The sequence below is a fragment of the Bison bison genome, unplaced genomic scaffold, assembly GCF_000754665.1.
Source record: "Bison bison bison isolate TAMUID 2011002044 unplaced genomic scaffold, Bison_UMD1.0 scf7180017864456, whole genome shotgun sequence".
Lineage (NCBI taxonomy): Eukaryota > Metazoa > Chordata > Mammalia > Artiodactyla > Bovidae > Bison > Bison bison.
Window position 1 is genome coordinate 30654302 of NW_011495018.1, and position 25054 is coordinate 30679355.

At 44.1% G+C, this 25054-nt stretch overlaps 1 protein-coding gene across 1 annotated transcript in view; it reads left to right on the forward strand.

Annotated features, from left to right (window-relative positions):
• The window catches only part of GOT1 (glutamic-oxaloacetic transaminase 1, soluble), a 24545-nt gene extending 4014 nt beyond the window's left edge, over positions 1–20531 (forward strand). Inside the window, exons 2-9 of the mRNA XM_010859549.1 lie at positions 5462–5643; positions 13385–13508; positions 13960–14072; positions 14296–14400; positions 15545–15695; positions 15781–15946; positions 16671–16813; positions 19721–20531. Of these exons, the coding sequence (XP_010857851.1) occupies positions 5462–5643; positions 13385–13508; positions 13960–14072; positions 14296–14400; positions 15545–15695; positions 15781–15946; positions 16671–16813; positions 19721–19860 (1124 nt within the window). The 3' untranslated portion in view covers positions 19861–20531. The remainder of the gene's footprint in view (positions 1–5461; positions 5644–13384; positions 13509–13959; positions 14073–14295; positions 14401–15544; positions 15696–15780; positions 15947–16670; positions 16814–19720) is intronic.
• The last annotated feature ends 4523 nt before the right edge of the window (positions 20532–25054 follow it).

Consider the following 25054-nt stretch of genomic DNA (forward strand, 5'->3'; position numbering starts at 1 on the left):
TTACTTGGTTGCCCCCTCTCCCACCTCACCCCCACCAGTCTTTATTCAGACTGGAGAGACTTTGGAGGTCGTTGGTGACACTTTCATCAATTCTACATCTATTTATTTGGTCATTCAGTTCCGTTCCGTTCAGTCGCTCAGTCGTGTCCGACTCTCTGCGACCCCATGAATCGCAGCACGCCAGGCCTCCTTGTCCATCACCAACTCCCGGAGTTCACTCAGACTCACGTCCATCCAGTCAGTGATGCCATCCAGCCATCTCATCCTCTGTCGTCCCCTTCTCCTGCCCCCAATCCCTCCCAGCATCAGTCTTTTCCAATGAGTCAACTCTTCACATGAGTTGGCCAAAGTACTGGAGTTTCAGCTTTAGTATCATTCCTTCCAAAGAAATCCCAGGGTCGATCTCCTTTAGAATGGACTGGTTGGATCTCCTTGCAGTCCAAGGGACTCTCAAGAGTCTTCTCCAACACCACAGTTCAAAGGCAGCAATTCTTTGGCACTCAGCTTTCTTCACAGTCCAACTCTCACATCCATACATGACCACTGGAAAAACCATAGCCTTGACTAGAAGAACCTTTGTTGGCAAAGTAATGTCTCTGCTTTTCAATATGCTATCTAGGTTGGTCATTACTTTTCTTCCAAGGAGTAAGTGTCTTTTAATTTCATGGCTGCAGTCACCATCTGCGGTGATTTTGGAGCCCCCAAAAATAAAGTCTGACACTGTTTCCACTGTTTCTCCATCTATTTCCCATGAAGTGATGGGACCAGATGCCATGATCTTCGTTTTCTGAATGTTGAGTTTTAAGCCAACTTTTTTACTCTCCTCTTTCACTTTCATCAAGAGGCTTTTTAGTTCCTCTTCACTTTCTGCCATAAGGGTGGTGTCATCTGCATATCTGAGGTTATTGATATTTCTCCCAGCAATCTTGATTCCAGCTTGTGCTTCTTCCAGCCCAGCATTTCTCATGATGTACTCTGCATATAAATTAAATAAGCAGGGTGACAGTATACAGCCTTGACGTACTCCTTTTCCTATTTGGAACCAGTCTGTTGTTCCATGTCCAGTTCTAACTGTTGCTTCCTGACCTACGTACAGATTTCTCAAGAGGCAGGTCAGGTGGTCTGGTATTTCCATCTCTTTCAGAATTTTCCACAGTTTATTGTGATCCACACAGTCAAAGGCTTTGGCATAGTCAGTAAAGCAGAAATAGATGTTTTTCTGGAACTCTCTTGCTTTTTTGATGATCCAGCGGATGTTAGGTTCTGTCTTTTCTTTTCCTTATAAGTTTATCGTGAATGTGTCCCCTTTTGTTTATCCCTGTGGCTGCTGCCTTAATTTAGGACATCATTATTTCCTTTGTGGATTATTGCAGAAACCTCCTTACTTAACCATCTACCTCTGTCCTCCTTCCAGTTTGTTTTCCATCATGTCACTCAAATGATTCTGTTTAAATGTACAGCTGTCCATGTCACTCACTTAAATGCTTTCAGTGGTTTCCCCATTGAGACAGTGTTCCTTAGAAGAGACTCCTAAGACTCCTTGAGCCATTCCTTGCTGCTTCTCCATGGATCTTATTTCCGAGCCACGAAAATGCAGATCCTCATAAACCTCATCTCTCCAAGCCCCTGGGACCTTGCACAAGTGTTCCCCCTGCCTGGAATGCCCCCTTTCCTTGTCTGTCTTTGAAACTCTTACCATCTTTCATACTCTGTCTTTTGTAAAATCTTCCCTGATCACTTACAGGAGAATTAAGGACTCTATGCTGTGTTTCCTGGGGGGAGACCAGACAGTATCTTGTTTTATCTTACTCATCTCTGCATAGCTTTTTCTAGTCAGTGCCTGGTTCATGGTGGATTCAGTGAGTACCTGTCAAACACATGAGAGAATGAAAGAATGAATGAGAAGCTCATAGGTCCAACAAACAGGAATAGAATCCCTCTGGCAGAGCAGAACAGTGGTTGTTGATAATGCCTCTTCCTCACTGCTCTGATCAACTCAGAGTGACTGCAGGACAGTTAGGACATTCAGCAGGACAGTTAGACAAGGCATTGAGAACAAATCTAGAACTGAATCTGGGGGAGCCTGGACAGTGAAGAAGGAAGCAGAGGTGTGAACTGGCCAATTTCTCTTTTGTCACAATATGGACCCAGTGCCTTCCTGCCTCCAGTCATATAACAGGATTTTTTTATAGTTGCATGGAGTATGTTTGTTACTGGTAAGAGCATTCGTATTAGGACTTTTTCTTTATTTTTCATATTTTATTTATTTATAATACATGATTTATAAATGACATGATTTACAAATCTATGTAGCGTAATTATATAATATATTAATAGAAATCTTCTAAACATAGATGGGAAGCATAATAGAATTAGTTTTTCTATGGGCACCCATATTCTTGTACATCTAAATAGTATCCCCTCAGTGCTGTAGTCTGGATATACTGCTATTGCCCAGAGTTTTCTGGAAACCTTCTTTTCTAGAGCATGTTGGACCCACAGAGGAGGCCATCTTTTTATAGCTATTCTCCATTCATATTATTCAGTCCATTCACCCGCCTACTCTGCTGGGCATAATGTAAGTACTCTTTTCAAAGATTAAATTTATGTTCAAAGGATGGAAATATGGGACAGTTGAGGATATGCAGAATAATGAGACATAATAATGCCTCTAAAGACAATTCCAAGAGAATAATTCCAGGAATATTTAGAACAATGGTAGCATTGTGATCATAGATGGGGTGATCTCTTTCAGGGACAGTGATTATTTGAGAGTAAGTTATTTCGGTATCTCTTTGAAAAACCAGACCAAACCTCGCCTGATAAAGCAGGATTTTTGAACTCGTTGAAAGGGGGTTAGTTTGGTGGGCCAGTGGGTCTCGTGTGACTGATAGGACTGTATTGTGCATCAGATTCACCTACCCAGAGACTGGTTGTTGATTCGTGGCTGTGTCAGTTTGGAACTCTGTTCACATTTTTATTACTGGCTTGATATGCTTATCAGATTTGCAGATGACACATTCCTGGAGGACAGGGTTAGTGGACGGAATAGAAGACAGACACAGAATCAAAATATCTTACTAAGTCTTATTTGTTGTCTGACTTTTGATCTAGTAATTTTACATCTAGAAGTTTTTCTAAGGAAGCCCTCATGAATGTGTATAAAGATACAGAAATATTCGTTACCTTGTTTATATTAGCAAATAATCAAAAGTAACACAAACAGTTACTAAATTATATGTAGAAAGGAATATTGTCTAGCCACTAAAATTGTGTTGTAAATGGCTCATGTGTATGAAAAATGCCCAAGTACTTCTATGCTAAGAGAAAGGCAAATTTAAACTACGCTGAAATAGCATTTGCACTCTTAAGTTGGCAAAAATTCACTCAGTGGCTGAGGATGTGGGGAAGCAGACACTCTTATACACTCATGGTAGAAATGTAAGCTGATAAAATCCCTAACCTATGGTAGGAATGTGTGACTCAGACAGTGTAAGAATCTGCCTGCAACGCAGGAGACCCGGGTTTGATTCCTGGGTCAGAAAGATCCTCTGGAGAAGGGAATGACTACCCACTCCAGTATTCTTGCCTGGAGAATGCCATGGACAGAGGAGCCTGGCGGGCTGCAGTTTTTGGGGTCGGAAAGACTCAGACACAACTGAGCAACTAACACACACGGTAGGAAAGTAAACTGATGGAATCCCCATAAAAAAGCCCAGGTGGCCGTGTCTATCAAAGCTACAGATAACACAAAGTATGCTTAAAGGTAACATATTTGCATTTAAAAGGACCGTATTCTTTAAACTGTTCATCGATTGCTACCAGTTTCTTCCAGTCAGTTGTCTTAACCATATTTGTCATGTGTTGGAAGTGAAAATCGGTTGAAAGTAGTAAACTAATGTATACCCTCAAAAACAACAACGAAGCTACAAATACACATACTTCTCAACCTACTCTTCCATTTTCAACCCTGCCTCTTACAGCTGTATTTACGTACATGTAAGATGACGTATGTACAAGGCTCACTGAGGAATTGTTTTCTAATAGCCAAGGATTAGAAACAACTCCAGTGTCTATCAGCAGGAGTCTGAATAAACAAATTATGGTGCATTTATCAGTTATGCAGCTCTAAAAAGAATATAGACATAGTACAGAGATTTAGGTAGTTAATGGTGATGAAAGATATTCATAATATACATTTAACAAGTGGAAAAAAGCATGCTTAAAATTCTATATAAAATTGATACATAATTTATAAAAGAGTATACTCATGTAAAGTTTGGAAGGTTATACACCAAAATTTTTATATTCCTCATCTCTGGGTGCTGGAATTACGTGTTAATTATAATGTTTATTATTTTGTTTCTAGGCTTTTCTAAATTTTCTGCAATCAAAATGTGTTGTTCAAAAAACATCAACTACCCTAAAAAGTGATTAGAAAAAAAAAAAAAGTTAGGGATTAAAGCTGAGCAGAAATCAAGATAAGAATTATTTTTAAAATGTCAGTTTCACCATCCTTTGCCAAAGTATAGGCTTATTGGAGACCTAAACATTCCAGCAGAAGCAAATTCCTGTCAGGAATCCTGCTCAGAGAGGTCACTGGCTTGGATACAGGCCAAAGCAGCTGTCCTCTCAAGCTGTAATCTCAGAATGATCATAAGGTACTATAGGGAGAAAAAAGTCAGTGATAGGGGTAACCCAAAGTAGACTGAAAATAATTGTAGCATAGAAGAAATGCTTAGAAATGTGCTTTAATCACTATTAAACGTTATGAAATAGTTAAACTTACATCAGTGAAAGTGTGAAGCTGAGGAAGTGAGTGGTAAGAACAGTCAAATTGGTAAACACTGGCTGTTATCAAAAATCAGCAAGAGGACAAAGATGTGTTTAAATTGGATGTTGGACGATTGTGTAACCAGTTGTTGGAATCTTCAGTCACAGAGTGTCTCCTTGCCATCTGTCCCATTTCTGCTTTACAGTTCCTCCCTCTAGTGCCCTCTTTCTCCGTGTTGGTGTTTGCAGGTGAGGCGTTCATCTAAAGTAGCACCGAACCCTTCTCCTGGGGAGATGCAGGAAGAAGGCGGTTGCAGGGCCAGTGGCCTGGAGACCTCAGTGCCCTAGTAATATTGACATAGCTAGCATTTGTACGCTATTTTTAATTTGCTGAGTACTTTTGTGTGTACTCTGTCACTCAGTCGGACTCTGTCATTTCCCAGTTTTATTTCAGCATTCTACTTGTTGGAGGTAAGAGCTGTAATTTCCAGAAGGATAGGAATCACATCTGTCCTTCTGCCTGTCCAGCACCTAGTCTGGTGCCTGCTGAAAGCAGGCAGTGAGTGAGTGAGCAGCACAGTTCTGCTTTGATTGGAAGGTGGTAGAACTCCCCCTGTTCACAGTTCCAGACTCTTCCTTGGATCAAGCCTCAGGCTCCCCTGTTGTATGTCTCTTTCTTGTGTCCTAGCTTATCGCACCGATGATAGCCAGCCCTGGGTTTTGCCAGTCGTGAGGAAGGTGGAGCAGAGGATTGCTAACGACAGCAGCATCAACCATGAGTATCTGCCCATCCTGGGCCTGGCAGAGTTCCGAACTTGTGCTTCCCGCCTGGCCCTTGGGGATGACAGCCCAGCTCTGCAAGAGAAGCGGGTGAGTTTTGGGTGAGGATCTGTTTTCTCTTTAGAAGCTGTGAGGGTAAAAAGAGGTTAAAAATTAAGTATCGTGTCTATTGAACTGTCAGTGAATAAGGGTTTAAAGAGTGTGACCTCAGGAACCTGATTGTGGAAGTAACATGCTTTTGTATAACGCATAGGTTCTTTAGTTGTACACTTTTGCCCAAGAAATGGTCAGATTTCAGCTGCTGGGTTTGAAGTAGTCAGTGGGAATACCAAGCCAAGGGAGTTTAATGGAATGATCAAGACATCAGGGTCTGGATCCAGCTCTGCCACTACTTTTGACCAAAGGCAGCCCCTCCAGCCCCTACGACTCATCTATGAGTTAGAGAAAGACTAGTTTATGGTTCATGGTCCCATAAGGAGTATTTGCATAGGGAATCATTTAAGGGACCTCTGAACGCCCCAGATTCTGAATTTCAGAATTCTGTGTGTATGTGTATTCCATACCTTTAATCAGAGTTTCTGAAGGAGCCTGTGGCCCTCCAAAGTCTAAGAGCCACTAGTCTAGATGCTTCAAGATCCTGCCAGTTCTAATATTTGATTCTTCTAGTCTTAATCTCAGCGTCTCTCATTTAAGTGCTTCCTGGTACATAGTCTATGTGTAACTAGAGATACATGGAAGAATACATTTGGCGAGAGGCTGTGTGTGACAGAAAGTAATGGGATAGAGATTATCAGTGTTATAGGAATCCAGGGAGAGAGACTGGTGGAGTCTGGAGGTGGGGCTTGAGCTGAACCTTGGGGAATGAGACCAGGGCTCATTCTGGTTCTGTACTCTGACTCTGTTACCTAGGTGGTTTTAAAAGCATACTGGTGGCAGGATCCCATACCAGGCTCGTTATCCCATACCACCCTCCTCTGCCCTTTTATTTCCTTTCCCTCCAATTCCTTCCCTTCAAGGGTATTTTTAAAAAGCTCCTCCTTGTGACTCCAAAGGACAGCCAACGTTGAGAACCATAAAGTGCAGAGGAAGAGAAAGGAATATTTGTCTAGAACACTAGGAGTCCAGGGACAAAGGTTGGAGGTAAACAGGTCTGGTGCTGCTGCTGCTGCGTCACTTCAGTTGTGTCCAATTCTGTGCGACCCCATAGACAGCAGCCCACCAGGCTCCCCCGTCCCTGGGATTCTCTGGGCAAGAACACTGGAGTGGGTTGCCATTTCTTTCTCCAATGCATGAAAGGGAAAAGTGAAAGTGAAGACGCCTCTTAGCGACCCCATGGACTGCAGCCTACCAGGCTCCGCCGTCCATGGGATTTTCCAGGCAAGAGTACTGGAGTGGGGTGCCATTGCCTTCTCCGAAGCAGGTCTAGGTTGTAAAAAGACCTACCTGAGTAGAGCTGGGAACATGTTGGATAGATCAGGCAGGCTGATTTGGCAGCCAGGGCAGGGGAAGCCCCTTGAGGGTTTGCGCAGAGGAGTTACCCAATAAGGGTATTTGAAGAAGATAGACCTGGTTGGAGTGCAGGAGGGGGATGAGCTCAGGTTTTTGCAATAGTCCAATTAGGTATTGTGCAATTTAAACCAACTGCCCTATTGCTCTGCTGGGCCAGTGTCAGGCCATTGGAGCAGCCTTCATGCAGGTGCAGCCTTCATGTACGACAGGGACCATGTCTTGGAGTCATTGATTTATTCTCATGCTGTCACCCACACGCCCTGATAAGCACACGGCAGGGTAAAATGAACACTGCTCACTCTTAGATAATGGAGGAGACAGGGAGGCTCTGGATGAAGATCTTGGAATTCAGATTAATGATTAGGTAAGTATCAATAATTAACTTGATGAGGGTTTTATCTGGATTGGTATGAGAGACTGTGAAGGAATACTGATAGACATAGGATAGAAATGGTAGAGATTATGGTTAGCATTGGGCAGTTGCTCTGAAAATCCAGGGTTTCCACAGAGGAAGAGAGAGAGTCCCGATGAGGTTTGAAAATAGGGAACTTTGGTAACTGGGGGTGATCTTTTGAGAGATGGTTGATAAATTAGTTTAAACTCAATTGTTAACAAATGGAAACAGAGATTCTGTGTTGGCAAGCTTCTTCCTCCAAGACTGTACATTTCGTACATGCTTGTTAACTATGCTGGCAGATAGATGCTCGTTCCCCTGCCCAGCGCTCCCCGTTTTCCTCACTTAATACCCAGGGCTGTTGCTGGTGGAACAGAGCCCTTCCTCTTAGTCTAGTTCATCCTGTGTTGTGTTTTTGATCATAGAACAACTTTGAATGGCAGTCCGTAAACATTTGAAGACTTTTACTCTCTTTTTTTGGTAATGGTTTAGGGTACCCTCTTGGCATGTCCAACACCCTAGGTACCCATTGATACTGAGTTCTGAGTACTTCCTCTTTCCCTGAACCTCCCCCAGGTGACTATCTTGTTCAGCCCGTTGTCATCCGATTGGATTCTCATAATAGCCTCTGGCCTCTAGTCTCTTCCCCATTCTAGTGTATAATGCACAGTGCAGCTAGAATGATCTTCCTCAGCAAAAAAAAAAAAATAAGCTGATCCTGTCACCTGCTTCCCCTGTCACACACACAGTGTCTCCTCCATTATCTACAGGGTAAAATGCAGACTCTGCCCTGGGCATGCTGCGTGTTTCGTAGCCAGGCTTCATCCTGTTCTTCCAGTTAGTTACTCTTGCTCCCAGGTCCTGGCGTCCGAAGAGCCTGCTGCTTTCTAGACCCGCTGGGCCCTGCCATGACTTGGCACTTTGCCTCAGCTGTTCCCTCTGCTGGGAATGCCTCCTTTACTTCTCAGACTCTCCAGTCCCACCTCCAAGTCCTTCAAGGCCTCATTATTTCCATGTTGAATCCTGAGCTCTCTCAGGTGGAGCTAGCTATTTGAGTGCTCTGAGTCATCACAGGACTGCATCGCTGGGGAAATAGCAGTGCTTTCTGGATTTAATGTACAGTTCTGTAAGCCTGTCCCTCCCACAGACCCTAACTTCTTCCAGGGTAGGAGTGATGGCTTATTTGCTGACCTCGTAGATCTTCAGCACTTAGCTCCTAGCCTGGCACCTCAGAGACCTCAGATGTTTGAGTTCCCTCATTCGCTCAGTTAACAGATGAGTGCTTACCACTAGGCACTGTTCTAGATGCTGGAGCACACTGGTGACCAAAACACCCCAGGGTCTCTGCCTGGCTTACAGTTTTGTGGGGAGAAACCAAGATTAAACATAATAAATAGGAGCACAGTATAGTATATTGAAAGGTGATAAATGCTAAAAAAAAAAAAAAAAAAAAAAAAAAATAGGGCAGTGGAAGGTGTATTAGGAGTGCTGAGGGTTGGAGTGAAAGTTTAACTAGGGTGGTTGTGGTAGAAATAGAAATGACATTGGAGCCAAAACTTGTAGGAGTTGAGGCATGAATGAAAGAAGGAACCAGAAAACAAACAGTAATCACGTCTTTTCTTAGACTGTTCTCAAGATTTCACATTACCATGTCCGTTAACCACTTTGAGGAGCCCTGTTTTCTAGACTCGTCACCGCCTCCTACTGCTTTTCCATCTTCAGATCTTAGAATCTGGACTAAATGTCCAACTTTCATCTCAGCTGATAAACATTTCAGCTTCTGAAATTACTGGGCCCCTGCAGGTAGGAGGTCTTGGAACCATGAGATGGCATCACAGTTTCCTGGCTTGGACCACTGCCTCTTGGAGATTTGGGGTTTTCTCTGTGGCTCTCACCTTGTTATTGTTGTTCAGTCGCCCAGTAATGCCCGACTTTTTGCGACCCCATGGACTGCAGTGCGCTGGGTCTCCTGGTCCGTCACCATCTCCCGAAGTTTTCCCAAGTTCATGTCCATTGCTTCGGTAATGCCATCCAGCCATCTCATCCTCTGATGCCCTCTTCTCCTTCTGTCCTCAGTCTTTCCCAGCATCAGGGACTCTTTTTCTTCATCTAGTTCAGTCCATGTTTATTTAGTGCCACGTGCCAGATACCGCCCAACTAACTGGGGGCACCCAGATCAACACATCATAGCGTTGACTACAAGTGGCTCCTAAACGGCTCTCCTGCTCCTCACAGGGAAGTCATTACATCAGCAAATCGTGACCTTGGACAGGCGTTCTAGAGCCAAGTAGGGATTCCTTCTGGCAGTGTGGCTAAGTTGGGAGTACAGATTATACACTGGCATAGTTTTCTGCCAAGTCCTAACTGCATTTCTCTTGTTCTGGATACCCCTGTTTAGCCACCCAGGCCCCATTGCCTGCTCCCTTTGAAGTTTGCATTTATTTTCTTTGCTATTATGGTTTTTTCCTTCATACCAAATACAAGACTTTCTTGGGCTTTAGAGCAGTTTGCCAAAAATCAGTTCACAGAATGATCAAATTGACATACTATTGATTCACCCAAAGTTTGTTCCTGCTAGTTGTCGGTACAGTTTAGAGCAACTAGTGTTTCACTGAATTCATCTAGCGTACAATATATTTTTAGAGAGAATGATAATTTCTTGAGAATTTGATATGTCACTGTCATATACATCATGAATGTCAAGGATTGGTTAATGTTAGTGAAGTGGGTTTATCTCTTCCAAACGTTTTTAATCTAGTGTACTGACTTTCTAGGGAAGCCCAGTTGGCTCAGTGGTAAAGAATCCACCTGCCAAGCAGGAGTCATGGGTTTGATCCCTGGGTGGGGAAGATCCCTGGAGAAGGAAATGGCAACCCACTCCAGTATTCTTGCTTGGGAAATCCCGTGGACAGAGGAGCCTGGCGGACTACAGTCCATGGGGTTGTAAAGAGTCGCTCATAGCTTAGCGACTAAACAGCAACAGTTGACTTTCTGACTTCTCTTAGTTAATGAATTTGCTTTCTAGAGTGAGAAAGGGTGGAGTTGGAAGCTGAGCACAGAAAATAAAACCTATGCCTGAGAATGTCTTCACTGATATCCACATGCCCCTGTCACATATCCATGGTAACTTAAAAACCCTATTCAAGGGAAACCTTGCTTATTCGTATAGGAAATAACACGCACGGTGCTGAGGTGTTTGAAATACGAAATAAGGAATAAAGTTGACATTCAACTTAGTTGATGAGAAATGAAAAAAAAAAATGTACATTTGGGTTACATGACCCTTGGTAGCCATTTGCACAAGAAATCCAGGTAGATCACACTGTGAAGCCGAAACCTTTAATGGGAAAGTCTGGTGTTCGGGGGCGGGGGTGGGGGCGACTCCTGTGAGGAGCCGTGTCGGATGTGCACTGACCTTTTCCACTCGCATCCTCGGCCTTTGCTTCTTGCAGTGGACGCCGTGCTCCATTCCTTGTTTCCCTGAATGTCAGTCTCATTTCTGTTTCATGTTTCAGTGTTCTCTCACAGATGCTCAAATCTCTGAATAAAAATAGAGCAGTGGGGAATAAGAGCGACAGTTGGTATCATTGCATGGTTCCGAGCTTACAGGGGATTTCTGCTCATGATTCAGTGTTCATCATGACGTGGCTGAATCAAAATTTTTTCAAGTTGTTTTTAGGATGTCTCCATTGGTTCTTGTTTTACTGAGCATTTATATCAGACATAGCTCTATTTTTCTCTCCTGTTATGATGGTCATTTGGTGACCATTTTCTTTATCTAGCAGACTTAATATTTCTTTTCTCTCATTTTTGAACATGAGAGAATCAAAGTTTAGTGACATATACATGGGAGAGGCCTAGGAAAACTGACTCACTCCTATATTTGTTAATAATCACATATTCAAGGGATAACTCATTTGACCAAGGGGTATTTTTAAATGTACTCTTGGATACATAGTGTTTATTAATATTTATTTGGGACATTAATATCCATATTCATGAAAGAGAGCTCTCTTTTTTGCTTTGTCATCTTCTTGCATAGATCTTATGCTAGTTTTTTATTTATTTATTTATTTATTTTTTTTATGCTAGTTTTTTAAAAAAAAAGATTTTGGAAGCTTTTTTTCTTTATCTACAAAGATTTGTTTTTTTCCTTTTTTTGTGGAAAATTTCAAACATATATAAAAGTAGATAAAACAATGTAATGAACAAACCCCCATGGATCCATCAGCTAGCTTCAACAATGGTTTATATTTGGTCACCAAAGTGGAATTATTTTACAGCAAATTGCAGAACATCTAAATATAATTTTTTAGTTATTAAAAAATTTCCAACTAATGCATGAATAGATTCTCCTTATCTTAAAAAAAAGAAAAAACATAGATTAGGCCAAAGTCCCTTTGACCACTATTCCCACCTCCTAGCTCCCTCCCCAGAGGTTGTCGCTGTTATTACATTGGTACGTGTACTTCTTTGTCGATAGACTTCCTTATGTGATCTTTTTCTCTCTTTTCTTCTTTAGATATTTAAACAATATGTAACTTATGACGTTTCTCCAGTTAGAATTGTGAAAGGGCAGGATTAAAGATGTTCAGACAGAACAACAGAAGTGGGGCCCCGTGACTAGACGTAGACTGAGGCGATCTGGAAGTGTGCCCAGCTCTGCTGCTCACCAGCTATAAATCCTCTGGCAAACCACTTCTCTGAGTCAGTTTCCTCATGTATAAATTGGGGATCTAGTACTTATTTTATAGGGCTGTGTGAAGGTCAGATAAGTATGTGTGTGAAGTGAAAATCGCTCAGTCGTGTCTGACTCTTTGTGACCCCATGGACTATACAGTCCATGGAATTCTCTAGGCCAGAACACTGGAGTGGGTAGCCTTTTTCTTCTCCAGGGGATCTGCTCAACCCAGGGATCGAACCCAGGTCTCCCACGTTGCAGGTGGATTCTTTACCCTCTGGGCCATCAGGGAAGCCCAAGAATGCTGGAGTGGGTAGCCTATCCCTTCTCCTGCAGATCTTCCCTACCCAGGAATCGAACCGGGGTCTCCTGCATTGCAGGCTGATTCTTTACCAACTGAGCTATCAAGGAAGCCTATGTGTGTGAAAGTATTTTGTAAAAGGCAAAGTATAGGACTTTAATTATTGCTCAAGTGAGGGCATTCTAAGCCTGAGGAGAGAAAAGTAGTGTTTGCATAGTACCTTTGTTCTATGAGGACATTTCTAAGGATTAATAAGCCTTCATTATAGCGATGAGAAGGGGCATTGCAGATTGATGTTGATGGCAAGCTCAGAACATTATTTTACAGGCTATTGTTGGAGGGCAGTTTTGATCTTGGGATGGGTGCAAAGGAATGAGTTTGCCTTGAAGGCCACACTTCACGTGGCCTAGGTATGTCCTCTACCTCTGTTCAGAGGGATGCTCCCTTGGGAGTCAGACTTCAAGACTGCCTGGGTGAACACCTAGCCTTTCCGCTCAATAGCTGGTAACTGAGGAAAGTGCTTCACTTCTCAGCCTTTGTTGTTGTTCAGAAGATCAGTCGTGGCCGACTCTTTCCAACCCCCTGGATTGCAGCCCGCCAGGCTTCCCAGTCCTTCACTATCTCTCAGAGTTTGCCCAAACTCATGTCTATTGAATGGGTAATGCCATCCAACCATCTCATCCTCTGTCGTCGCTTTCTCCTCCTGCCCTCAATCTTTCCCAGCATCAGGGTCTTTTCTAATGTGTCGGCTTTTCCCATCAGGTGGCCAAAGTAGCTTAACCTTAGTTTCCTTATTTGTAAACGTGGGCAAATAATACTTCTTCGTGTACCTAGGACATTTTATAGAGAGAACACATTTAAGGAAGTGCTCATCATTACTGTATTTTCCCTAATGTTATCTGACCTCACCCTTAAATGACCAGCAACCCTGCTGTCTCTCTTTCAGGTAGGAGGTGTGCAGTGCTTGGGGGGAACAGGTGCACTTCGAATCGGAGCTGAGTTCTTGGCGCGCTGGTACAATGGAACAAACAACAAGGACACGCCCGTCTATGTGTCCTCGCCAACCTGGGGTGAGTCCTGTAGCTGTAATGAGAGGAGAAACAGAGGAGCCAGGGGAGTTATCCCCACAAGTCTCACCGCTTACACTGAAAATGTATGCCAGCCCTGGATCAACTAACGGTGAATGGCTTGAGCAGCGGATTATGGCAGGACATGGGTAACCTGATGCTTAAGTTCAGATTGGCAGTGCTTTTTCCCAAGAGTCTTGGCGAACTTGTGTTTTAGTGAATGTTGAACCTTCCCGGAGGAGGGAGATCCCTCTGCAGTGGGGTGTAAATCAGCATGACGACAACTGGTTGAACTTGTTCTTGGTTACAGTCATTCCTCTCCATCTTAACCTCTCACCTCGTGTCCCCCAGTAGACATGGAGCCTGTGACGGCCCTGGAAGCTGCCTTGTGTCCTTTCCGTTTATGCCTCCTAGTGTTTGTAAAACATTTAACGTTTTACCCCTTTGCTTGCAGAGAATCATAATGGTGTCTTTATTGCCGCTGGATTTAAAGACATTCGGTCCTATCACTATTGGGATGCAGCGAAGAGAGGACTAGACCTCCAGGGTTTCCTGAATGATTTGGAGGTGGGTGATTAGAAGAGAAAAAGTGGACAGAATGCCAAGGTTTCAGGCAGAGTGGGGGACAGTCTTTGGATCAGTTGATAAGTGAAGAGTCTGAGCATCCTCCCCAAGCCGGTGCTCTTTTCTGAAATGGCACTTAGGAGGGAGTGCCTGTCCTGTGTGCCCCTGACTCTGCCCCACCACGTCCCTGCTGGCGTCAGAGCTGACATGGCTTCCTTCTCCCCAGAAAGCTCCCGAGTTCTCCATCTTTGTCCTCCATGCCTGTGCGCACAACCCGACTGGGACTGACCCGACTCCGGAGCAGTGGAAGCAGATCGCCTCCGTCATGAAGGTAACTGCCTTTTCAGAGCCACTCTTACAGTGGTGTGTATTAACAGTTGATGTATTCAAAAGAAGTACCTGTTTACTGAAGCATTTGGAAAATGGAGAAAAGCCCAAAGAAGAAAGTAAGTATTAACTATAAATTCCATTACCCAAAGAAAGCCGCTGATAGCAATCTGGTATACAGAATGTCAGGCTCTTTTCTTTTTCAATATTTTTAGTGTAGTTATACATGCTTAAGTGTGTCACGTTACACATTGATTAAATCACCTGATGGTTGTTTAGAGCCCAGGTTTCTTATTCTTGTGAACAATATATGTAATAAACCTTTTTATGATTTCTTTGGGATAACTTTCTACATTGTAATTTCTAGCTCAGGGAGTGTGTGTGTGTGTGTATTCATTAACGTATTTAAAGAATGCTTCTTGATAAACTGTTATGTACCAGGGGCCATGGGCGTACAATAGTGAGCAAAGCAGAGGCGGTCCTACCTTCAGAGAGTGTGGCCTGTTCGGGGAGATGCCGTGTTGATGGGGTGCCGTTGAGGCACATATCCCAGACTTTGGGGAGTGTGTGTCTTTGGGAGGGCTGATGGTAGCAGAAGAAGCTTTCCTGGAAGAAATGGTTTCCCTGTTTAGCTTTGAAGGATGAGGATAGGTTGGGGCTGACAGGGAAGGAAAGTTTCCTACAGAGGGAAGGACACTGTCAAAAGCCCAAGACAGAGGTCTTGGTCTATTTAAGGAAGAGAAAGTAATTCTTGCTATGGGCTAGAGTTCCAGGGGAGGGGCTGAGTGACAGGCCAGGCCCTGCGCTGAGGCCTCAGACTTGATTCTGAGGGCGGTGGGGAGCCCCTGGAAACCTTTGATATCCTGGAGTGACATGATCAGTTGTGCCCTGTTGGCAGAGCAGCATCATGACTCTCTAGGACTATGTACTTAAAGAAATGAGCTTTACTGATGTCATTAGATTTGTTGGTTGGTATTTAGGTGAACAGAGAGACAGACATAAAGTGGAGTTGGATACAGAAAGGAAAGATGTAGGAGGAACGGACAGAATGAGATGTTCCTTCCAGGCATCATTTGGGGAAGGAAGGCCTGTGTCTGAGGTTGGTTCCAGGAACATTTCCTGCCCTGACTCGCTTTGCTTCCTCGCAGCGCCGGTTTCTGTTCCCCTTCTTTGACTCGGCCTATCAGGGCTTCGCATCTGGCAGCCTGGAGAAAGACGCCTGGGCCATTCGCTATTTTGTGTCTGAAGGGTTCGAGCTCTTCTGTGCCCAGTCCTTCTCCAAAAACTTCGGGCTCTACAGTGAGTGCTCTCCTGCGTTACAGCCCAGCCACCCCGGCCCCACCCCCGCTGGAGCCCCAGGGCTGACTCCTGTCCTTCTTTTTAGATGAGCGTGTGGGGAATCTGACTGTGGTTGCCAAAGAACCAGATAGCATCCTGCGGGTCCTTTCCCAGATGGAGAAGATCGTGCGAATTACATGGTCCAATCCCCCAGCTCAGGGAGCACGGATCGTGGCACGTACCCTGTCTGATCCTGAGCTCTTTAATGAATGGTAAGGGGCTCACGCCCGATGGGTGAGGGGTGGGGATGCAGAACAGAGATTGTCCCATTACATCTCACTGTCTCTTCCTTTTACTTTGGCAGAGGCAGGACAAAACTGCTTGAGCCTCTTTGAGTGTCAGTTATTTCTCTAAAATAGGGCTGGCATCTACATGTGTGTGTAACACAGAATCAGGAATGTAGGAAGGAGGCCTTGGGTGAATGGGAGTTGCCTCTCCTCTCCCGCCTCCCAGGCTTCCTCCTCTTAAAGTCAGGAAATACAGGGAGGGATTTCTGTTAGAATAGCATTAAGTTAGTGCAACAGTTTGGGGGCTCTTCGTTCTTATCTAATTTATATGTATTTTATCCTATCCTTGAAACAGAGTAATTGTTGTGTAGTAGCTGAATCTGCAATCTCTACTTAATTAAGCCTGATAAAATATATTATTCTGTCTTGAGCAGCACCTTGCTGAAGTGTGAGTTAAAACATAAGTGGTATTACAGCCAGTCTACCCGAGACTGGCCATAAACTCCATCAGTGAATATAGTCCTTCCCTTCTGTCCAGTAAGTCCATGTCTCTGGTCTCCTTATCTACCCATCCAGGCATCAACACACCATAATAGATAGGTTCTGACTCTGTTTTTAGCTTATAGATTAGATGACACTTAAAAAATGTCTACGTTTTTGCATGCCATCTCTGCTGCCTGTGTTGGTATTCATATTGCTGTCCACTCAGGACAGGTAACGTGAAGACAATGGCAGACCGCATTCTGACCATGAGATCTGAGCTCAGGGCACGATTAGAAGCCCTCAAGACCCCAGGAACCTGGAACCACATCACAGAGCAGATCGGAATGTTCAGCTTCACCGGGTTGAACCGTAAGTGGCCCGCCCACCTGGAACGCTCACCACTGGACACGGCACTCCTCACAGGCAGTGTTCCTGGGCCTGGCTCCCTGAGCCGTCGCCCATTTGGTCAGCCAGACTTTGGACTGGAACTAGTTTGATTTTCTCAGTGTGGCACCCCCCCTCCATCTCCTGGACCCCTGGGGTTTCAGAAGAGCATTGTTGTGGCCCACTGTCCTGATCATAACTCAGATATCTTCATTTTGGTGGGCTCGGGAAGTGGCTCAGGGCTGACTGGGAAGTAATAGGATATGTACCTTGGAACCTTGATTTATGAAACGTCTTTTATAAATGCTCAAGCACCTTTTGGCTTGTCCTTAATCTTAAGTATAAACATTACCTATGATTTTCCAGGGACTTAATTTCTTAACAGGTCTTTCCTAGTCTCCAAGCATTGCCTGGGTTATAACATTCTGTCTTTATAAAAAAGAGCTTAGATTTGTAGTTGGAATTCAAAGCCGATTGAAAGTCTAGTAGGCAGCCTCACATGATCTTGGTCAGCCATCAGTGGAGCATATCAGCGATGGGCCGTCCCGTCTGATGAGAGAGGACGCGTCATTTAGTAAATTATTCCCAAGCACCTCAAGTCAAGCCACTGTTCACAGGGTGCAGATATGACCTTGGGTGGCACTTGTGTCCGAGTGGCTCTAGAGACAGATATGTGCTTTTGGGTTGTAAGGAACTGTCAGAGGTGCTGGTAGGTCCTTTAAACAAGGGCCATCAGTGCACCTGTTTGAATTGGGCTCAGAAAAAAATTGGTAGAGATTATAGAGATTATGTTTTGTAGACCCACAGAGATACTTTGGGTAAAATGAGGCTACGTAAGAAAGTAAACGGATAGCTTAGTTAACCTTGCGTGTCCTCACCATCCTGATGTGGGGAATTAGTACACTGGGCTAAGGAAAATCATCCTTATACAATTTTTAAGATATTAAGTGTAGTGGAAATGGTAGTAGTAGTAAAATGGAAATGGCTTAGTAGTAATATTCTGAAAGCTCACAAGGTGGAGATGTCGTCCCATAAAATATCCGTATTGTCCTGCTGTCCAGCGTAGGGACTTAGTTTTATTATGGATTGGAAAATGCTGAGAATAGACGTGAGCTTATAACATAAAGCTGTATATGTAGAACTTGGCATCATTTACCCACCCCTCCCTTTAAAAAAAAAAAGAGAAGGGTTTTTTTTTGTGCTCCCAACATTTTATTAGGAAAAATTTTACACATACAGAGAAGTTGGAGGAATTGTACAGTGAACTCCATGTGCATAGCACCTCGCTCTTACCGTTCTCATGCTGCAGAGCTTCCTTTACTACATTTCATTTATCAGAACAGGGGCTTTCATCCTGAAATGATGTTTTTAAAATTGTGTATGTTACCCTTTTTCTAGGGAAGGAGTCCCTAACTTTTACTCGCTTCTCAAGTGTGGTACTCCCCTCCCCCACAAAAGTAGAGGAGTTTCGTTTCTATTTAAAAAATGAAGGTGGAAGTCCTGTATCCACATCTACCCCTGGGGCATGGGCTTAACAAGCATGCTCTGTTGGGAGTTACAGTGCCTACCTCAAAATTCCAGATCCAGTGAATAGCTGTGGGCCTTGGGAAGGTCACGTAGCTTCCATCTATGCCATCTGTAAAAGGGGGTGATAACTGAGCTAAGATAAAGGGAGTGGAGCACTGCCTAGCACAAGTGCTTGCTCCTCTAATGATTATGATTTTATTACCATGTTAGTCTGCTTGGGCTGCTGTAGCAAAATGCCGTCGACTAGGTGGTTTAAACAAGAGGTTTATCTCTCACAGTTCTGGAGACTGGGAAATCTGAGCTCAGAGTACCAGCACCATCAGGTTCTGGTGGGGTTCTCTTCCTAGCTTGTAAATGGCTGTCTTCTTGCTGTGTCCTCACATGGGGTGGAGGAGGGAGGGAGAGAAGGGGAGAGAAAGAGAGAGCTCGTCCGTGAGTAGGCTCTCTGGTCTCCTCTTAGGAGGTCAGTGCTCCCATCACACATGCTTACCCTCATGACCTCATCTAAACCTGACTCCACTTCCTAATACTATCATATTGGGGGTTGGGGCTTCAACATATGAATTTTGGGGGGACACATTCAGTCCATAACTATTAATATTATCCTGTTCTCTCAAACTGATGGTGTCTTAAGGGTGCTAATTACTTAAGGGGAAAAAAATCACCTAAAATCCACTAAATGGCTTTTACAATAAATCACAAAAGCTCTAGAGATTATGGCAGAAAGGAAGTACAGACAGTCCCTTCCCATTTTGTCCACAAGCGTTTCTGCAGACTCAGGGGAAAGCCCTCCTGTGTCTGTGTGAATGACAGTTGAGATGCGCCAGGCCTGAGAGGTCTCTGCAGTTTTCAGCCTGTGAGTTCACATACACAACATTTATCCAGTAGCTCTCATCTCAGGGCCTTGTCCAGTGTACTGTGAAAATGAAGTGTCAAAGGGAAGTTGCTCTAGGTGCTCAGAGTTAAGCAAATACAGTTGAAGAAACAGATAAATGAAGCGATTCTTAACAGTTTTTCATATCGTGGGTTGGTCTTGAGTCTATGGGTTTGGTTGGGTTGATGGGCTATCCCAGTGAATGTAACATTCAAGGTTTGATGGACACGTAGTCCCAGATTAAAATTCCCATCAGGAAAAACCATGTTAAGCTTTCTGGGGATTAGAAACTTAGCTCATGAGAGTAGCTTCCAGAATCTGTTGAGCATTAGTTACTTCTTGCTATGCCAACCTAACAAAATAACTCCTATTGTTTTGCTTCTCTGTGAAGGGGGAAAGAAGGAAATTGTCACTATAATGGACTCTTTGGACCTCCATTGCTTAAAGGATTCTTTCTGCTCTGATTATATGTCTTTTTTGGTTTTCAACAGCCAAGCAGGTTGAGTATCTGATCAATGAAAAACACATCTATCTGCTGCCAAGTGGTCGGATCAACATGTGTGGCTTAACCACCAAAAATCTAGAGTACGTGGCCACCTCCATCCATGAAGCAGTCACCAAAATCCAGTGAAGAAACAGCACTCACACCAGCACCACCAAAGCGGTCCTCTGTTTCATGTGTTCCCTGCCTGCACAGACCTGGTTGTAAACATCACAACTAGATTAGAGACTACTGAGGGACAGAGACGGCTCCTCTGGTAAAGTGGCTCCTGTTTAAATTGGCCCCTCAGGAAAAGCACATCTCTTGAAAAGAAATAGGGGCCTGGGATTAGAGCCATTTTGGAGGTCAGAGCAAATTAAGGTTTTTATTTGAAGAATAAAAAGGTACTTTGATAATGAAACTTAAATGTCTTGCCCCCTCGCTGGAATCAGGAGTACTGCCCGTGTCACTCACGTGCTCCCGTGTGTTGGTTTACTTCGCATCAAGTCGAGTCCCAAAGATGAAGTTGTCTGAAGAGCCAAGTGTGACTGTGGGTGTTGGCTGTGTCATTAAAACTCCTCATCTCGACCCAGAGTGTCTGTCTCCCTGCTCTTTCTGCATGGTTGTGTCCCTAGCCCTACGCTTGAGTTCTTTAGGGTGACCAAGGTAAGAAATGTATTTATGTCTCACCCACACCTTTAACTGAGATGGAAGTTTCACAGAACAGTGTTCACCCTTACTGTGCGTAGTGGATTCCGTCTTCTGTTCTATCAGTCATGTTCCATTTCACTGAAGTAATAAAAGTAAAAGTGCTGATCGAACCCATGGACTTGATTTTGTCATCCTCTAATGGGTCGTAACCCACAATTTAAAATGAATGCGATGGTGGGACTTACCAGTTGCCAAAGAAAATACTAAAATGTATTCTTGTGGCCTGCCTCCCTTTGTGAACTCACCATCCCACAGCCTTTTGTCAGTTCTGTCCTTCAGGGGCCAGCCATCATCTTATATCGGAGAAGGCAATGGCACCCCACTCCAGCACTCTTGCCTGGAAAATCCCATGGGCGGAGGAGCCTGGTGGGCTGCAGTCCATGGGGTCTCGAAGAGTCGGACACGACTGAGCGACTTCACTTTCACTTTTCACTTTCATGCATTGTAGAAGGCAATGGCAACCCACTCCAGTGTTCTTGCCTGGAGAATCCCAGGGACGGGGGAGCCTGGTGGGCTCCTGTCTATGGGGTCGCACAGAGTCGGACACGACTGAAGCGACTTAGCAGCAGCAGCAGCATCGTCTCATATTACACAAGAAACTGAACTTCTGGATTCACAGAAGGGTTGACATCACTCAGGGTGATTCTAAAGCTTAATCCCTCCCTGTAGTTGGAGTGCCTCAGTCTATTGAAACGATTAGAGCCACTTACACATAGATCGTGTTTTTCCAGGGAGTCCAAGGCCCCCTCCAGATGATAGTTTAGTAGAATTTCAGCCTTACCTCAAACAAGAGGGCTACGACTTGGCATTTTAAAATATTGAAAAATAACTCTTGTTATGTTAACAGGATCTGCTATGTTATCCTGCTACAAGATCTGTTATGTTGACAGGCATCCTTTTTAGGATGCCTTTGAGTTGTTATAAAATCCTATAGATTTTTTTTTCCAGACTAGAAGAATATATTTGCCATGCATGTCCCTGACAAAGGATTACTATTCTGAGTTACAAAGGATTACAATCCAGGATTTTGTAATTTTTAAAATCCTACATATTAAACATTAAAAGAAAAATACAAATAACTAGAAAAAAATGAACCAAGGACATGAATGGGTAAATCAGAGGGAAAGCTCAAATCAAGTATAAACAACGAAAAGGCTCTGAACATTCCTAGAATAATGGAAATATAATTAAAGTAGCAAGATACCATTTTACACTTACTACCAGATTGGGGAAATGGAAAATGTGGCACAAACATGTTGGAGAGCATTTTGGCAGCATTTTGAAAAGCTGAGGATGTATGTACTGTACATTCAAGGGGTCATAAGCAGTTTATGTACACACTTTAGAGAAACTCACATGTGCACATGGAGAGAGGCTTAGGGTTGGACAGTGACCAGGGCACAGTGAAGAGCACATCCGGGCCAGTCTCAGGACTGGACATGGTACCGGAGCTGTGTGTGTGAGTGAGGGTAAAGCTCATGGTTAGTTCTGAGTGGATGAGAGGTGAAATGAGATGTCATTTATGATATCATCTCTTAAAATGTGCCGCACACTGTGGTTGCTTATGAGTACATACGTATGTAATAAATTTTAAAATATAGGTAGGAAAGGTATACCTCAATCTCGGAAAGGTGAAAGGGAGTAAGACGGTGAGATGCTTCACCTGTAACTAATATTTTCTTTAAAAATTACATATCTAAGGGAAATCTGAGAGGCTTCCCCGGTGGTCCAGTGGCTAAGACTCCACGCTCCCAATGCAGGAGACTCGGGTTCGATCCCTGGTCAGGGAACCGTACCCCATGTGCTGTAACTAAGAGTTTGCATGCTGCAACTAAAAGATCTTTCGTGCTACAGCTAAGGTCGCAGACTCCCTGTGCTACAACCCAGACCTGGTGCGGCCAGATAAATAAAACTAAATGTTTCAAAAACGAAGGTCTGAGGAAAGACTTCATTGAATATGATTTATTGTCAGGCACTATTCCAAGCCCTTTATATATATCTATGTAGGTTCACTTAATCCTCAATGATAAATCAATGCAGTGGGCATTAATGTTACCATCACCCTCCACTGAGGAGAAAACAGGCACAGTGAATCAAGGGACTTGCCTAATACCAGTATCAGTCACGTGACTCACAGGTGATAGGGATCTGAAGCCAGGGAGTCTGGCTCGAGTCCACAAGTTTAACCTGTTCCTTAATCCTGCTGCCGGGCCTTCCTCTCTGAATCTCCTACAGCAGGAAGGGTGAGTACCGAGCAGCTCTCGGGGTCTCACAGCGTGGCCTGTGACTCCTTCAGTGCCAAGGGAGGGAGTTCTCTGTCAGAATTCAGTCTTTCTGGAGCCTCATCTGAATCTTTGCCCTTTGTGACTCAAAAAGGTACAAGGTGACCACATTTATCCAGGGCTGCCTCCTTCACTTGCCTCTCCCTTCCTGAAAATACCTGTCCAGTTTTTGACTCTTCCCTCACAGGAAGAGGAAAGACACTCCTCACCAATTCCTATCCCTCACCAGCTCCTCCTTCAGTGTCTGCCTGGAATAGGACACCATGTATCTCCTCCGGGTTCCTGACTTGTCAAACGGCACAGCAACCCCTTTGCCTTTCAAGGGAAGAGCCACACATCCCTCCCCAAGAACCCAGTTACACTAGAAGCAGACTTTCCCTCGGTGCAAGGCGAGAGCTCCTCTCCATTCCCTTATCCGATGAGCAGTGGCTGGAAGCGTTGTTCAGACAAATCTCATGTCACGATGGAGGATTCTGGAAGGAACAGAGGACAGTGGGAAGTCACTGGAATCGGGGACTCTAACGTTACTTAGCACTCAGGAATTATTTAGTCCTCAGTTCAGTTCGGTGTCTCAGTCATGTCTGACTCTTTGCAACCCCATGGATTGCAGCATGCCAGGCTTCTCTGTCCATCACCAACTCCTGGAGCTTGTTCAAACTCATGTCCATCGAGTTGGTGATTCCATCCAGCCATCTCATCTTCTGTCATCCCCTTTTCTTTCTGCTTTCAATCTTTCCCAGCATCAGGGTCTTTTCCAATGAGACAGTTCTTTACATCCGGTGGCCAAAGGATTGGAGCTTCAGCTTCAGCATCAGTCCTTCCAATGAATATTCAGAACTGATTTCCTTTAGGATGGACTGGTTGGATCTCCTTGCAGTCCAAGGGACTCTCAAGAGTCTTCTCCAACACCACAGTTCAAAAGCATCAGTTCTTCAGTGCTCAGCTTTATGATCCAACTCTTACATCCACACATGACTACTGGAAAAACCATAGCTTTGACTATATATGGACCTTTGTGGGTAAAGTAATGTCTCTGCTTTTTAATATGCTGTCTAGGTTGGTCATAGCTTTTCTTCCAAGGAGCAAGTGTCTTAATTTCAAGCCTGCAATCACCATCTGCAGTGATTTTGGAGCCCAAGAAAATAAAGTCTTTCACTGTTTCTGTTGTTTCCCCATCTATTTGCCATGAAGTGATGGGACCAGATGCCATGATCTTAGTCTGAGCCGCCAGGGAAGCATCTTGGTCCTCATGATTACCACAAATAACCCAGAGGAATCCCATACCCACTCCTTGGGCTGTCTTAGAATGGGAAGTTTCTGGGGCCAGGGGAGGGGCACCCAATGCCTCAGCCTGGGGATCACTCTGAGGCTTAGCAACCTTCAGGAGCTCCTGGAGCATAGGTACATGGCACTATCCTATAAATCTGGTTAAGTCAGCAAGTCAGGAACACTCAGTGTTGGGCTGCACTCCACGGGCCTGCAAGCCCTGTACGTACCCAGCCTCAAGACAAAAACAATAAAATTTTACAGTCTTTTTATTTTAATTTTTAAAAAATTAAAAAAAAAAAAGGTTGCATTGTGCTGCATGTGGAATCTCAGTTCCCCAACCAGGGATCAGACCTGCACCTCTTGCAGAGGAAACGTGGAGTCTTAACCACTGGACTGCAAAGGAAGTCCCTAAAATGCTACAGTCTTGAGGGGCCGATCAAGATTTTAGAAGTCATCAGCTGCAGCCTCTCTCTCCCAATGCAAGGGTCTCTTCTGTGTTGTCCCTGACTCACCACTTTTAACTGGGTTGGGTGGGGGGTTGTGTTCTTTCGATACTTGATGAAAAATCCCATTCTACTGATGGAGCATTTTCATTAAAGAGGTCTTTTACCTTGATCCAGAATTTGATTTCCATCTACCCTATCCCCTGGCTCCCCTCCTCCCTTCCTTTAAACCACACACACTAAATTTCTGGGTACTTTCTAACTGATGACCTTCCAAATATTTGAGAGTAGTAGTTGGTATTCCTTGCTTTTGCTTCTCCATGTGAAACTCCACCGTCCGTGATGCTTCAGTGTTTCCGCACAGATTATGGCTTCTAGATCCTTCACCACCCGGCTGGTTCCCCAGAGTCCTTCAGAGAACTCATGTCGGTGTGTGACTGGGTCTGGAGGATGCGAATGGATATGACCTCACACTCATCTCTCCATTACCTTTCATTTTATCTTCCTTTCTATCAGTATTTGTTCTCCTTCCTGTTTAAAAATGCTTGCCCTTCATAAGGGAATGAGAAAAACTGGAGTCCAGTGATTTCTACCTTCTGTTAGAAGGTAGAAAGACCTTCTGTCTTCCCAAACAGCTTT